Genomic DNA, 16,289 nt, shown 5'->3' on the forward strand with positions numbered 1-16,289 from the left:
TCATTCAAATAGATGAACGCGAAGTCCAGGTACCGTCCTACCGCGTCCATTAACCGCTGGAACGTCTGTGCGGCATTCTTCAGGCCGAACGGCATGCGGAGGAACTCGAAAAGGCCGAAAGGGGTGATGAGAGCCGTTTTGGGGACGTCGTCAGGATGCATCGGGATTTGATGGTATCCCCGGACGAGATCTACCTTGGAGAAGATCCGTGCGCCGTGCAGGTTTGCTGCAAAGTCCTAAATGTGCGGCACAGAGTAGCGGTCCGGTGTGGTAGCCTCGTTCAGCCTGCGGTAGTCGCCGCACGGTCTCCAGCCCCCCGTCGCTTTGGGCACCATGTGCAGGGGGGAGGCCCATGGGCTGTCGGACCGCCGGATGATCCCCAATTCCTCCATCCTCTGGAACTCCTCCTTCGCCAGTCGGAGCTTGTCCGGGGGAAGCCGCCGAGCACGGGCGTGGAGAGGTGGTCCCTGGGTCGGGATGTGGTGCTGTACGCCATGCCTGGGCATGGCCGCTGTGAACTGCGGTGCCAGAACCGATGGGAACTCCGCCAGGACCCTGGTGAAGTCGTTGTCGGACAGCGTGATGGAGCCGAGGTGAGGGGCTGGCAACTGGGTTGCACCCAGGGAGAACGTCTGAAAGGTCTCGGCGTGTACCAGTCTCTTCCTGGGCAGGTCGACCAGTAGGCTGTGAGCCCGCAAAAAATCCGCACCCAGAAGCGGTTGGGCTACGGCGGCCAGTGTGAAGTCCCACGTGAACTGGCTGGAGCCGAACTGTAGCTGCACCTGACGGGTGCCATAGGTCCTTACGGTGCTGCCATTCACGGCCCTCAGGGGGGGACCCGGTGCCCTGCTGCGGGTGTCGTAACTCGTCGGAGGTAAAACGCTGATCTCAGCCCCAGTATCGACCAAAACCCGGCGTCCCGACCTTCTATCCCACACATACAGGAGGCTATCCCGATGGCCAGCCGCCGTAGCCATCAGCGGCGGCTGGCCCTGGCGTTTCCCGGGAACTTGCAGGGCGGGCGACAACGGCGGGCTTCTGCGCCCCACCGCTGGTGGTAGAAGCACCAGTGTTCATAGGGCCGGGGGTTGGCGGGCTCTGTGGCCGGGCCTGGACTTGTTTGCTGCCGGGAGCGTGGCTGGGTGATCTGTGCGATGGACGCCCCGCTCACGTTATTGGCGTTCCACAGCAAGTCCGCCCGGGCTGCCACTTTCCGGGGGTCACTGAAATCCGCATCGAACAGCAGCAGGCGTATGTCCTCGGGCAGCTGCTCCAGGAATGCCTGCTCAAACATGAGGCAGGGTGTGTGTTCGTCGGCGAGAGACAACATCTCATTCATTAAAGCCGATGGAGGTCTGTCGCCCAAGCCATCCAGGTGCAATAAACGGGCAGCCCGCTCGCGCCGAGAGAGTCCGAAAGTCCTGAGGAGCAGGGCTTTGAATTCCGTGTACTTGCCGTCTGCTGAGGGCGACTGTACGGACTCCGCGACCTGGGCCGCTTTGTCCTGGTCGAGGGAGCTCACCACGTAGTAGTAGCGGGTGTCTTCTGAGGTGATCTGGCGAACGTGGAATTGGGCTTCGGCTTGCTGGAACCATAGGTTCGGTCGCTGTGTCCAGAAACCCGGCAGTTTCAACGAAACCGCATGAACAGAGGCGGCGTCGGTCATTTCTGGTCCAAAAATCGTTTGGACCGTCGGGGTCACCAATTGTAGCGGTGTGCTACACGCAGCGCTAAAATTACGACACGGAGTCGGTAAATGCAGTCGAAGGAAAATACTTTATTCGAAAACTTCAGCCTCACTTTTAAGCCTCTGTCAACCGGCGCAGAGGCTCCAAAGCTCTGTGCTCGCAAACCCCCGTAGGCTATCTAATTGTGAGTCGGTTCGGATACGCTAGGAAATGGGTCGCCACAAACTCTCATTTCCATCCCCCGCATGTCTACTCTCCCCTTGACAAATGATATTGGTCATTTAGAATCAAAAAGTTTGGAAACCCCTGATCTGCAGTATCAATGCCCCATAATTTTACCATTCAATAAAGTTTCCCCTCAGCCCCTGACATCACAAAGGAAATGCATGATTGTTCAACCTAACAGAAGGAGGGAGGCGATGGTGGGAGGTGTTCCATAGTTATAATGTGCTTGTAGGTAGGTATGGAAGGGATGTCTTTCACACAGAAACTGGTGAGTGAGTGGACTGAACTGCCAGCGACGGTGGAAAAGGCGGATAAAATAGGGTCTCCTAAGAGAGTCTCAGATAGAAACATGGAGCTTAGAAAAAGATAGAAGGCTACATCGTAGGGAAATTCTAGTCATTTTCCAGAGGCGGTTACATGGTCGGCTCAGCATTGTGGGCCGAAGGACCTGTGATGTGCTGTAGATTTCTATGTTCGCTGTTCTCCAGTATCACTTCGTATCCTAGCCCATCAAGAATCTATGAAACTCTGCCTTAAATAAACTTTGCCTTGGTCTCCACAGCCACCAGTGGCAATGAATTCCACAGATTCACCACACTCTGGCGAAATGAATTCCTTCTCATCTCCATTCAGCACAGCTGCCTGAGGCAAAGAGTTCAATTGCCCCGCTAATGACCGCTGGATTTAAATACAAGTGAAATGGGGCCTTGTCTATCCGCTGGGAATTCGAACGGAAATTTACCTGAGCTACATCAGTCAGCATCCCCGATCTTGCAGGACGTTTCCCGCCGGGGACGATTCTGCAAGCGGGATCTCTGGAAAGCGAGCGTTATTCAAAAAAAAAATCCTAACGTGAAAGCATTTAGAATAAGCCTTGAGGGGCCTGGCAGTGAATGGGCTACAGCAGCAGAAGACCACGAGCGCATACACTCAGTGACCACTTTATTAGCTGCAGGAGAAACCCAATATTGAATACCCATGGAGGCCGGCGAATATTTGAGAGACTCATGCCGCTGAGCAGTTAGAGAGGCAACATCAGGCTCCCGACACCCGACTGGAAGTGATCCGGCGAGAGGAGCAAATACCCAGCGAGCCACAAATGCAACCTTCCCGATTCGTTGTATTGGACAGTTCCTCTTTCGTATGACTTATCTTACACGGGGGTGACTTAAGGGGCGGGGGTTCCGCGACCACTTTTACAGCAAAAAAAAAGCATGCAAAATAACATGAATTTTATAGCCAAACTTCTGAAATTAAACACAAAAAGAAACAGGGAAATTGATTTCCAGATTAGTTTGTGCCTAATTCCCTGCAAATGGAATTGTTTAGCAAAGGGCTTGACATACCTTGTTGACAGTTGAAGTGGGAGGGAGCTGGGGAAGGGCTTTGATTTCATTCCGAAGGAGCAGGTGACTCTGTGCTGGGACGTTTAAGGTGAAACACTTGCCCCGGGCAGGCCGGTACCTGCTGGGCGGAGCTTCGAATCCCGCTGTGCGTGGGCGGCTCGAATTCACAGCCTGGGATCTGCAGACTTTAACGAGAGGACGTCCGTCCCACGTTTGGGGTCGAGCAAGCTTTCCGGACCGATTAGATGCGATGGACCCTTACCATTATCCGTGGGCGCCAGGCTGGGGACAGCTGGGATTGAATAATAAGGAGAGAACCTGTGAAATCGGCCCAGGAATCAACTGAGAAGATAAATGCGGACGTGAGGTAAGGTTAACGCAGCTTTTTATATTTCTGCATGTGTGTCTCCTTGTTCCCCTCAGGGGTTCCCCTGTTCGCTGTACTCCTCCTCCTCAGCCCACGGTCCGACCCGCTCCGGTCGACGATAAGAAGTAAGAACACAGGTAATAGGAGCAGAAGTCGGCCATCTGCCCCGTCGTGCCGGTTCTGCCATTCAGTAAGGTCATGGCTGACCTGACCATGAACTCATCTCCACCTGCCTGCCTTTTCCCCATCACCCTGAATTCCCCCAGTATGCAAAATTCTATCAAAACTTTCTCTTAAATATATTTACTGAGGTATGCTCAACTGTTTTATCGGGCGGAGAATTGCACAGACTCTCCCCTCTCTTGGAAAGAAGAACTCCATCCGAAATCCACTCCCCGAGTCTTGAGACTAGGCACCCTCGTTCTAGTCTTTCCTACCACTGGGGGAAAAAAAAACTCTCCTGCCTCTATTTTTCCACTCCTTTCATATTTTTATATGTACCTATCAGATCTCTTCTCAATCTTCTGAATTCCAGCGAGTACAGTCCCAGGTGAATCAATAGTACCCCGTAGTTTAACCCCTTCCCCCCCCCCCCCCAATCTCAGGAATCAACCCGGTGAACCTCCTCTGCAGCGCCACCAAAGCCAGACCCGACAGCTGTGTCCGGTGGGTGGAACCATGGCTGCGGTGTCCACCTCTTCCCCAGGCCGAGGATGTCAGTAGCGGGCTGCCCCGCTCCAGCGCACAATGAACAGCGAGGAGCGGCAGAGATCCCTACCGGCAGCGTCGCAGGAGTTGCCAGTCAGCGTTGAAGTCAACTTAGGAACTGCAGCTCCGGAGTTTTCCCTCTGAGTTTACTATCGAATCCTTTCTCATCAGTTGTTCCAGCCATAAGGTAGCGGAGGTTTGAGATCAGAGTATTCCTTCCAGTCGAGCTGTCAACCGCGGCTGACGAGCCACATCTGCCCGAAACGGCAATTATGAAGACTCTTGCCCCGTCTCCTGTCAGTAGAAACTGTTCCGTCGGGGTGAGTAGCTAAGCCACACGTGCAGGCCAGGAGCCGGACTTTGTTGTCAAAGGCTATTTAGGTGAACACAATTGGGAGCATTTAATAGGCAGAGGGACCTTGTTCCAATTACTACCCTTGGATGTAACAACCTGAAGGAATCAGGGCTGTGCACCGACCACGAAAAAAAAAGAAAAACAATATAAACGCTCAGCATGTTGGGCAGCAACTCTAACGGTACTAATTCACTCTGGGATTTGATATCACATAAATGTTATCTCTGTATCTATTTTGTTTCCATTCCGTGGAGAAGGAATTGTTAAACAATATATTAAACCACGTCCTTCAGTATTGATTGACAGCAAGCTACCGAGCCGGCTGCTCCGATTTCAGCAGAGAGGCCGCTCCCTCTCCTGAGGAATGTGTGTGTTGGAATTCGCCCTGCGGGCAGGCAGCTGGTCGCTCAGAGATTCTGAGTCCCGCAGGATAACAGCCGGCACCGCTCAGGTCCGGTCTCTCTCTCTCTCTCCCTCTCCCTCTCCCGCTCCCTCTCCTGAGGAATGTGTGTGTTGGAATTCGCCCTGCGGGCAGGCAGCTGCTCGCTCAGAGATTCTGAGTCCCGCAGGATAACAGCCGGCACCGCTCAGGTCCGGTCTCTCTCTCTCTCTCCCTCTCCCTCTCCCTCTCCCTCTCCTGAGGAATGTATGTGTTGGAATTCGCCCTGCGGGCAGGCAGCTGCTCGCTCAGAGATTCTGAGTCCCGCAGGATAACAGCCGGCACCGCTCAGGTCAGCCAAAGGCCCCTCGGCTGGTTGGCTGCATGAATCGATTCGGAAAATACATCGAACAAGTGGTAGAAATTTTAAGTGGGATCTCGGCGAGAATACTGCCGCTTCTGATGTTTGTTTCACGGTATTCATTCAAGCAGCATTTGTGTTAAGGTGTCTTTGTTTTGGAGTCAGGGATCCAGGAGTCACCGGCTCTCTTCTGCCGACGATATGATGTGTTCGGCTGCTGTTTTTTTTGTTTGAAATCATTGGCACGGTTAGGATTTCCCATTGGTTTATTCAAGATCAAAGATGCATTGTGGTGTGTCAGGGAGGTGTTAATATCATCCCGGGGAGAGAGTAGGAACACAAGTTGTTTGTTGTCTTTGAAGGACCGCGTGCGAACCACGAAAAGCTTTAGAAACAATTAAATTTACAAACAAGAGAAAATCTGCCCCTCCCCCTTTTTCCCTTGGCCTTCTGTCTCTTTCATCAATCAACCTCCCGGCATCTGTACTTCATCCCTCCCACTTCAGGATTCACCTATCATCTGGATTTTCTCTCCTTCCTCACTCATCCTCCAATTTATAAATCTACTCCTCAGTTTTTTTTTCTCCGAAGGGTCTCGCCCGATCTGTCGACTATATTTTTTTTCCCACAGTTGCTGGCTGGCCTGCTGAGTTCCTCCAGCATTTTGTGTGTGAAACAATATACCCGTCAGTTCAGTGCTTTGGTGAACCCCTTTGGTCGCATCCACTAAAGGAAAGATTCATTTCTTATCAGAAACGAGAGAAAACCTGCAGATGCTGGAAATCCGCATGCAGCACGCCCAAATTGCAGTAGGAACTCAGGAAGCCAGGCAGCACCTTTGGAAATTCGTAAACAGTTAGCGATTCGGCCCGAAAACGTTCATCAGACTCAGTTTCTTATCTCTGTTTGCTTTCAAAACTTCTTGCTCAAATTTAAAACATGCATTCCTTTGGAAAACAGGAGGATAGATGTTAGCCCATTGATACTCCATAACCATGAATAACACAACAGGTGTCATAAGGAAATAGATTCCAAAAACATTAGAAAACTAAATAAGCGAGAAAGAGATGATAAATTTTACAACTGTAAGATCAAAACTACAGAACTGGACTCCTGAGAGCTGATAAACCCCAGAGACCTAATGGTCATCAGTCCACCGAAATGTCGTGGAAATGTCTTTTATTTGAAAACTCACTCGACCACGTGCCTAGGCCCCGGCTGCTTTCCTGGGCTGCGTAAGTCCAGGGAAGACACACTCTGGTCCCTCCAAACCCACGAGACTGATGCGGCGCACCCACCCCGGACCTGGTTTGTGTGAATGCTGTGTAATTTGCTACCCTGTTACAGCTCAATGCCCAGAAATAACAGACAGCACACTGAGATTAAAGAAATTATATTTGTGAATCTTAACTGAAAGATTGGTAAAGATAACAAAGATAAAAAAAAGGGCCGCTTATAATTATACAGTCAATGTGCACAAGTTGGAGCTCAGTTCATTGATCCTCCATCGATCTCGGCGCCTGTCTCCATCTAATTACAATTTCCCCAATGCGTCCAGTCCTACCACGGCTTCTCTCCAGCGTCTTCCCTCTTCACCTCCCTCCAAGCAAAGGAGCCAGCTCTCATTCCAAAGCATCTGTTATTTTTCCCCATAACACAAACACTGCTTCCACAGAGAGAACATTACGTTAGCAGTGAAACATTTCCAGGGAAGTTACTCTGTGTGGACAGAATCTGGACCATAGCCCTTCATCGTCTCAGATCCACACACCTATCTATAAGCGCATAAAACAGTGCCGCAGAATTTGACCATCTGGCCCCATCAACTCTGCTCCGGAATTCAATCCTGGTTGATCTTTCCCCCCTCTGCCTCAGCCCCGACTCCACAGACTTCCCCCCTGTAACCTGTCAACAAGGAGAAGGAGATAAGTTCGTGGCCTGAGGTGGAAAGAGATCAGTTATATGGCCCTCGTTACATATACGTGCAGTTCATCTCTTTGAGTAGTTATGCAGAAAGTTTGAAGTTAATAACTCATCTCTTTCTACTGTCACGTACCCCATGACACTGTTAAAGAACCAGCAGAAATGGAAAACACTGGAGTCTGGTATTGCTATAAACTAAAACTAGGCTCTTTCAAACACAGGGGTAACTGGATACATTCTTACGGTGATGAAGAGAGTTCAGTTCAGTTTGTGGTATTTAGTTGAATAACGTTGGAAGAGAGAGGTGAGAGGTGATGCCGTCGATCTTCCCGTTGTCTTCTGAAGTCCTGTTGTGGTCACCGACTATGACCATGATACGAACGACAGGCAAGGGTGGATGCACAAATAATTCCCCACCGGGTGCTCCTTTTCACACTGTGAGCTACTGATCGATTTCCCAGAATCGATTCTCCAAAACCTGCACGTGGGTGCACAAAGCTCATCCAGTGTCTGACACAGTGGGTGTCTCCTGCTGTGTCTGTCTGTGTAACAGTGGATCTGCTCCTTATCTCCACATGCTGGACAGCAACTATCCATCAACCTGCTGCTCCCATCACTTTCTGCAGAAAACGTACAAGCAGGCAAATAACCAGTAAACTTGTGAAAGGTGAACAATCAGCAGGGGAACCATAACATCTCTCTCTCTCTCCCTCCCTCTCCCTCTCCCTCTCTCTCTCCCCCTCTCCCTCTCTCCCCCTCTCTCTCTCCCCCTCTCCCTCTCCCCCTCTCCCTCTCTCTCTCCCCCTCTCCCTCTCCCTCTCCCCTCTCTCTCCCCCTCTCCCTCCCCTCCCCCTCTCCCCCCTCTCTCTCTCTCTCTCTCCCCCCTCTCTCTCTCTCCCCCTCTCCCTCTCCCTCTCCCCCTCTCCCTCTCTCTCTCCCCCTCCCCCTCTCTCTCTCCCCCTCCCCCTCTCCCTCTCCCTCTCCCCCTCCCCTCTGGACACCTCCCCCTTCTCTCTTAAAAGCAGCACAGTTCATATGATCTCTTCTGGACCCCTTTCCAAACCAGGGTGTCCCCTAACTCCCCCTCCTTTTAAGAATTTTTTACGGAGGGAAAAAAATCAGATTAAATGTGCATTACAGAGTTTAAAACAATGCATGAGTAATCATCAGATAATAGAGTAAAACGGGTAGAGTTTCAAACTTAACATCTAGATAAACAATCGGCTATAATGTTGTCCATACCTTTGACATGCCTAATTTCGAGGTCATATTCTTGCAATATCAGACTCCAATTCAACAACCTTCTGTTCTTATTTTTCATATTAGTCAGAGATACTTACGGATTATGATCTCTGTAAACTATCAGTGGCTTCTGGGAAGGACAACTATAAACGTTGAAATGTTGCAAAGACAGAGTAAGTGACAGTGACTCTTCTTCCACAGTGGAATAATTTTTCTGGTATACATTAAATTTCTTAGAGAAGTAAGCCACTGGGTATTCAATGTCATCCGCAATTTTTTGCAATAATACTGCTCCAGCACCCTCGTCACTAGCATCTGTTGCTACGGAGAATGGTTCTGAAAAGTCAGGTGCTCTGACTATGGGATTATAGCACAATACAGAAGCTGAAACAATTTTCCCACAGCCACAGTGTGCTCTTCCCATGTGTCACTCCAGATCACTAAACCATCGATATAAGCCCCTGTGTTTTCTAAACCTCTATTTACCGAGTCAATCATTCTTCGAGATGTTCCTGGAGCATCTTTCATTCCGAAAGGTAAAACATTATATTCATTAAGCCCTGAATGTGAAACAAATGCTGAAATTTTTCTAGCCATTTCAGTCAAATGAAAACACCAATAACCTTTCAGCAAGTCAATTTTTGTAAGGTACGTAGCTGTCCCGACTTTTATCAATGCAGTCATCTACTCTTGGGATAGTTTCAGCATCTGTCTTTGTGATGGCTTTGACTTTCCTGTAGTCAGTACAGAATCTCATGCTACCGTCCGATTTCGGTACAAGAACACAAGGCGCTGCCTAGCCCGAGGTAGATCGCCTAATGATACCGGCTGCTAGCATGTACTCAATTTCTTTTTCCACCAGCTTGCTGTTCTAAATGTTTATTCTGTAGAGATGCTTTTTAATGGGCTGGGCTGACTTTACAGTGATGTCATGCACCACCGTCGTGCACGGTCTTAGAATATCAGGGAATAAAATTTTTTGCCGGATAATTAAAATCAGTTGTTTTTGCCGCTTTGACTGCAAATGTTGCATTTTCCTATCAATATTTTTCAAAACATCAGACTTTCTGAGTCGTGTGAAAACTACAGGGAGTTCAGTAAAATGATTTTGTGTTCCTGTACAAGACACGACAAACTCCTCCGTTGTCAAGGCGGTGCTCACTGGTGCAGGGTCGGAGTCATGATAACACTTGATCACATTTACATTCTGACCTGACCATTGCTCTCTGAGAAAGGTCAAAGGTGACATAATACACTTAACTCTCAACTCCTTAACTTTCCCCCAGAATGTTCTCGATGTAAAGTTACTACCCTGGTCAGATTGGATTTCTTTCGGTAGACCTAACTGTGTGAAGAATTTGATAAGTGCTTTTACCTTGATGTTCCAGAGGGGAACCATTCCATGGAACCGAGACACAGCACACATGATGGTTAACAGATACTCATAGCCAGCAGCAGTCTTTGGCAATGAGCCCACACAATCCACTGTGACCCTGGAAAATGGTTCACCCAAAATGGGTATCAGCCTAAATGGTACTTTTGGGATCACCTGATTAGGTTTTCCTGCACCCTGAAAGGCATGGCAAGTCCTGGACAAGTTCACAACATCCTTCCTTAAATTAGGCCAGAAGAATTCCTTCAACAATTCCGTTTTCTGGCTTTTCCACTTCAAACTGTCCAGCTAAAGACATACAATGAACCATGTTTAAAATTTCAGCCCTGTAAACTTCCGGGAGCACCACTTGATGTTCAATAGCCCGATTCTCATCTGCAAGCACAGTAGGTGGTCTCCATTCCTCATCAACATCCCACCTCTAAGATAATATCCTATTGACTCTCTCTGAACCTCCTCTTCTGTCAGAGCTGTCTCTTTTAAAGTCACAATTTCCGGATTTTTATTTTGCTCCTCTCTCTGCCTTTCTGCTTCCTCAGCCACCAGTTTCTTTTTTTTTTAACTCGGAACTCATGCTGAAACTTCATTTTATCTGCCTGAAGTTGAACCTCAGCCTCAGTAAGTGCTTTACCATCAACAAGCATCTCCACGCCTCCTCATTGTATTTCCCCTCGGCTGCATAATGCTGTGTTATTAGCAGCCGTACCTGAGCACTCCACGTGCGAGTGGTCAATTTAATCTTTAGCTTATAAGCAATTACCATCAGTACATCCCTCTTAACCTCATCCAACCCATCAGGGATTGTCTCCGCCATACACCTGGTAACCTCAATCTCCATTTCTGCTATTTTACCACGTAATCAAATCAAAATAAGGGAATGCACCCCAATTAATTCAAATAAGCCCCCACACAATTTTGTTCAAAAATCCGGACGTAGCCCCCAGTTTTGGACACGTCCAGCGGGTCGGGGTTAAAGAACCAGCAGAAATGGAAAACACTCTGGAGTCTGGTATTGCTATAAACTAATAATGTTTATTAGTAAACTATGCAATACAGTAATATAAATGCAAATATATCAATCAGGTTAGCAATGATATAGATATAAATATATATTGATGCATGGAAATAGGAACAAAACTAGGCTCTTTCAAACCCAGGGGTAATTGGATACAATTGGATACAATCTTACTATGATGAAGAGAGTTCAGTTCAGTTTGTCGTATTTAGTTGAGTAATGTTGGAGGGAGGGAGGGAGGGAGGGAGAGGGGGAGGGGGAGAGAGTGGAGAGAGAGAGAGAGAGGGGGAGAGAGAGAGGGGGGACAGAGAGAGAGACACACACTCACAACTCACAACAGTCCTTGGCATGGTCCCCGAAGATCACCACCATACGTTCGGCCTTTCTTCAGTGGTGAAATTATCACAAAATTTCTTCCCCACCGGTCGCACCGTTTCACACTGTGAGCCACTGATCGATATTTCCCGAGATGACCCTCCAAAACCCCACCTTCCCGTGGGTGCACAAAGCTCGTTCAGTGTCCGCCACTGTGTGTGTCTCGTGGTGTGTCTGTCTGTGGCCCAGCGGATCTGCTTCTTATCTCCGCATGCTGGACATCAGCTGTCCTTCAAACTGCTCCTCCCATCACTTCCTGCTGAAACCGTACAAGCTGGGAAGCTGGGAAAGGACATAGTACATAGAACATGGAACAATACAGCACAGTACAGGACAATCGGCCCATAATGCTGTGCCGACCCTTAAACCATACCTCCATATAACCCACCACCTTAAATTCCTCTATATACCTGTCCAGTAGTCTCTTAAATTTCACTAGTGTATCTGCCTCCGCCACTGACTCAGGCAGTCCATTCCACGCACCAACCACACTCTGTGTAAAAAACCCTTCATCTAATATCTCCCTTGAACTTTTGTCCCCTTACCTTCGAGTAATGTCCTCTTGTATTGTGCAGTGGTGCCCTGGGGAAGAGGCGCTAGCTAGCCACTGTATCTATTACTCTTAATATCTTGTATACCTTCATCATGTCTCCTCTCATCCTCCTTCTCTCCAAAGAGTAAAGCCCTAGCTCCCTTAATCTGTGATCATAATGCATACACTGTAAAACAGGCAGCATTCTGGTAAATCACATCTGTACCCTTTCCACTGCTTCCACATCCTTCCTATCGTGCGGAGACCAGAACTGGACACAGTACTCCAACTGTGGTCTAACTAGAGTTTTATAGAGCTGCATCATTATCCCGCGACTCATAAGCTCTATCCCTCGACGTACGAAGGCTAACACTCCATAAGCTTTCTTAACTACCCGATCTACCTTGAGTCAACTTTCAGTGTTCAGTGGATATGTACCCCCAGATCCATCTGCTCCTCCACACTCCCCTGTATCCTACCATTTACTTTGTATTCTGCCCTGGAGTTTGGCTTTCCAAAGTGTACCACCTCAAACTTCTCCGGGTTGAACTCCATCTGCCACTTCTCAGCCTACTTCTGCATCCTATTAAAGCGCCTCTGCAATCATCGACAATCCTAAATACTATCCACGACTACCAACCTTTGTTTCGTCTGCAAACTTGCCAACCCAACCTCTCCCCACATATCCAGGTCGGTAAGAAAAATCGCGATGGTAGAGATCCCAGAATCGATCCTGTGGGACACAACTATTCACAACCCACCAATCTGAATGTACTTCATCCACCACGACACTCTGCTTTCTGCAGGCAAGCCAATTCTGAATCCACCTGGCCACATACCCTGGATCCCATGCCGACTAACTTTTGGAATAAGCTACCATGTGGTATCTTGTCAAATGCCTTATTAAAACAATGTAAATCACATCCACTGCACTATCCTCATCTAAGTGCTGGTCACCTCCTCAAAGAACTCTATCAGGCTTGTTAGACACAATCTGCCCTTCACAAAGCCATGCTGACTGTCTCTGAGCAGAACATGATTCTCTAAATGCCCTTAGATTCTATCTCTAAGAACCTTTTACAGATGTAAGACTCATTGGTCTATAATTGCCCAGACTATCTCTACTAACTTTTTTGAACATGGGGGCAACATTTGCCTTCCTCCAATCCTCCGGTACCATTCCCGTGTACAACGAGGACATAAAAATCCCAGCTAGAGGCTCAGCAATCTCTTCTCTCGCCTCGTGGAGCAGCCTGGGGAATATTCCGTCAGGCCCCGGGGACTTATACGTCCTAAGGTATTTTAACAACTCCAACACCTCTTCTCCTTTGATATCTACATGCTCCAGAACATCAACCTCACTCATATTGTCCTCACCGTCATCAAATTCCCTCTCATTGGTGAATACCGAAGAGAAGTATTCATTGAGGACCTTGTTCACTTCCACAGACTCCAGGCACATCTTCCCTCCTTTATCTCTAGTCGGCCCTGTCATCACGTAATTGAAGAATGCATTAGGGTTTAGAAGGGGCAGATTTTATTGAGTGTGTCCAGAACGGGTTCTTGTCGTTATATGTTGACAGGCTGACTAGGGGTAATACCATACTGGATCTAGTATTAGGAAACAAACCAGGTCAGGTCACAGATCTCTCAGTGGATGAGCATCTGCGGGACATTGACCACCACACCCTGGCCTTTACCATTATCATGGAAAAGGGTAGAATCAGACAAGACAGGAATTTTTTTTATTGGGGAAGGGCAAATTATGCCTTTAAGGCTAGAACTTGCAGGTGTGAATTGGGATGATGTTTTTGCAGGGAAATGTACTATAGACATGTGGTCGATGTTTAGGGAGCTCTTGCAGGATGTTAGTGATAAATTTGTCCCAGTGAGGAAGATAAAGAATTGTAGAGAAAAGGAACCATGGTTGACAAGTGAGATGGAAAATCTAGTCAGATGGAAGGAAGCATACGTGAGATTTAGGAAGCAAGGATAAGATGAGTCTATTCAAGAATATAGGGTAGTAAGAAAGGAGTTTACGAAGGGGCTGAGAAGATCAAGAATGGTGTATGAAAAGACCTTGGCGAGTAGGCCAAAGGAAAACCCCAAGGCATTCTCCAATTATCCGAAGAAGAAAAAGTTTACAGGAGTGAAGACAGGACCAATTAGAGATAAAGTTGAGGATGTTCCTGGAGGCTGAGGAATGGTACTCGAAGATTGGGGGGTGGGGGGGAAGTTGTCCCCATGTTCAAAAAAGTTAGTAGAATTAGTCCAGGTAATTATCGACCAGTGAGCCTTACGCCTGTGGTGGGAAAGCTCTTGGTAAAGCTTCTTAGAGATAGAGTCTATGGGCATTTAGAGATTCATGGTCTGATCAGGGACTGTCAGCATGGCTTTGTGCAGGGGAGATCGAGTCTAACAAGTCTGATAGAGTTCTTTGAGTAGGTGACCAGGCATATAGATGACGGTAGTGCAGTAGATATTATCTACATGGATTTTAGTAAGGCATTTGACAAGGTACCACACGGTAGGCTTATTCAGAAAGTCAGAAGGTATGGGATCCAGTGAAGTTTGACCAGGTGGATTCAGAATTGGCTTGCCTACAGAAAGCAGAGGTTCGTGGTGGAGAGAGTATATTCGGATTGGAGGATTGTGACTAGTGTTGTCCCACAATGATTTTTATTAAAGACCTGGATGTTGGGGTGGAAAGGTGGGTTGACAAGTATGCAGATACACAAAGGTTGGTGGTGCTGTGTATAGTGCTGAGGATTGTCGAATATTGCAGAGAGACATTGAGAGGATGAAGAAGTGAGCTGAGCAGTGGCAGATGGATTTCAAACCAGAGAAGTGGAGGTGGTTCACTTCGCAAAGCCAAACTCCAAGGCAGAGTACAAAGTAAATGGCAGGATACTTGGGAGTGTAGAGGAGCACAGGGATCTGGGGTACATGTCCAGAGATCCCTGAAAGCTGTCTCGCAGGTAGATAGGGTAGTTAAGAAAGATTATGCAGTGTTAGCTTTCATAAGTCAAGGTAGAGAGTTTAAGAGTCGCGGGGTAATGATGCAACTCTATAAAACTCTGGTTAGGCCACACTTGGAGTACTGTGTCCACTTTTGGTCGCCTCAGTACAGGAAGGATGTGGAAGCATTGGAAAAGGGTACAGACGAGATTTACCCGGATGCTGCCTGGTTTCGAGAGAATGCATTATGATCAGAGATTAAGAGGGCCAGGGCTTTACTCTCTGGAGAGATGCAGGATGAGAGGAGACATGATAGGGGGATACAAGATATGAAGAGGAATAGAGAGTGGACAGCCAGCACCACTTCCCCAGGGCACCACTCAATTCAAGAGGACATGGCAATAAGGTAAGGGGTCTAAAGTTCAAGGGGGATATTAAATTAAGGTTTTTTACACAGAGCGTGGTTGGTGTGTGGAATGCACTGCCTGAGTCAGTGGTGGAGGCAGATACCCTGGTGAAACTTAAAAGGCAGGTACATGGAGGAATTTAATGTGAGTGTGTGTGGGGTAGTTTATATGGGAGGCAGGGTTTATGGGTCGTCACAGCATTGTGGGCCGAATGGCCTGTATTCTGCTGTATTGTTCTATGTTTCTACGTTTCTTAGGCGACAAACCTATCAATCACTCCTGCAGATGCCCCAGGTCTGTATGCACAACGGCCATTGGGCAAAGAGTGTAAATGTAGAACGGGACTATGTTGAAAATTAAATGTGTTAGGTTTTCTAAAATTGACTTTTTCTACCTCAGGCCAGGAATTTATCAATCAACCCCCGCCCCCCACCGCCGCCCCGACCATACAGCACATCGCCAGATACTGCTGTAGGTTAACTCAATATGACAATTTACATTGGTAAAATTAAGTGGCAATTATTAATCAAAATCTTGTTCTAAGAAATAAAGTCATGTAAGTGTAACACCCTGATTAACATTCTGTCTGCTGTGCTGTAGGCATCTCAGTTTATCAATTTTGTGAGAGAAGTCGATTTTATTATAAGCTTGTAGGGTTTGATCTGAGATAAGGGGACTTAATATACAACTTCGGAATGCGGTGTCAGCCAATCAGGATAGTGGAATTGACAAAGGCTTCTACAGAATGCTGTGAGGGCAGCTCTTTGATGGTGGGAGCTGGGAGAATGCAGCAGGGAAGACGGATGAAGATGCCGTCCCTCTTGCACAAGGTGCTTTATGCAAATGAATCTCTTCAGGAGGAGGGGCCAATACTCTGGAAGTAGAGCCCTTTTGTTCGTCGTGGATTTCAAGCAGAGACAAATGTTTCTGGATGATTTGATCTCCACTGTGCACAGGTGACTGCTTAAGTATAATAGGTCATATTTTCCCTTCCTTCCTTTGGTACCAAGGTGCT

The 16,289-nt window shown here is 47.9% G+C and overlaps 1 protein-coding gene across 4 annotated transcripts in view; it reads left to right on the plus strand.

Moving 5' to 3' along the window:
• The first annotated feature begins 3,302 nt into the window (after nucleotides 1-3,302).
• Nucleotides 3,303-16,289, plus strand: part of LOC132387956 (uncharacterized) — a 68,632-nt gene continuing 55,645 nt past the window's right edge. For 2 of the 4 annotated variants that reach the window (XR_009510099.1, XM_059960273.1), the window contains exons 1-2: nucleotides 3,303-3,626; nucleotides 4,232-4,654. Coding sequence is in view for 3 of the 4 variants with exons in the window: in XM_059960273.1 (XP_059816256.1) it covers nucleotides 4,607-4,654 (48 nt within the window). In the remaining variant the exon portion in view is untranslated. The remainder of the gene's footprint in view (nucleotides 3,627-4,231; nucleotides 4,655-16,289) is intronic. The other 2 variants (XM_059960270.1, XM_059960271.1) reach the window with 2 other exon arrangements.

Source organism: Hypanus sabinus, unplaced genomic scaffold (assembly GCF_030144855.1).
Source record: "Hypanus sabinus isolate sHypSab1 unplaced genomic scaffold, sHypSab1.hap1 scaffold_242, whole genome shotgun sequence".
NCBI lineage: Eukaryota > Metazoa > Chordata > Chondrichthyes > Myliobatiformes > Dasyatidae > Hypanus > Hypanus sabinus.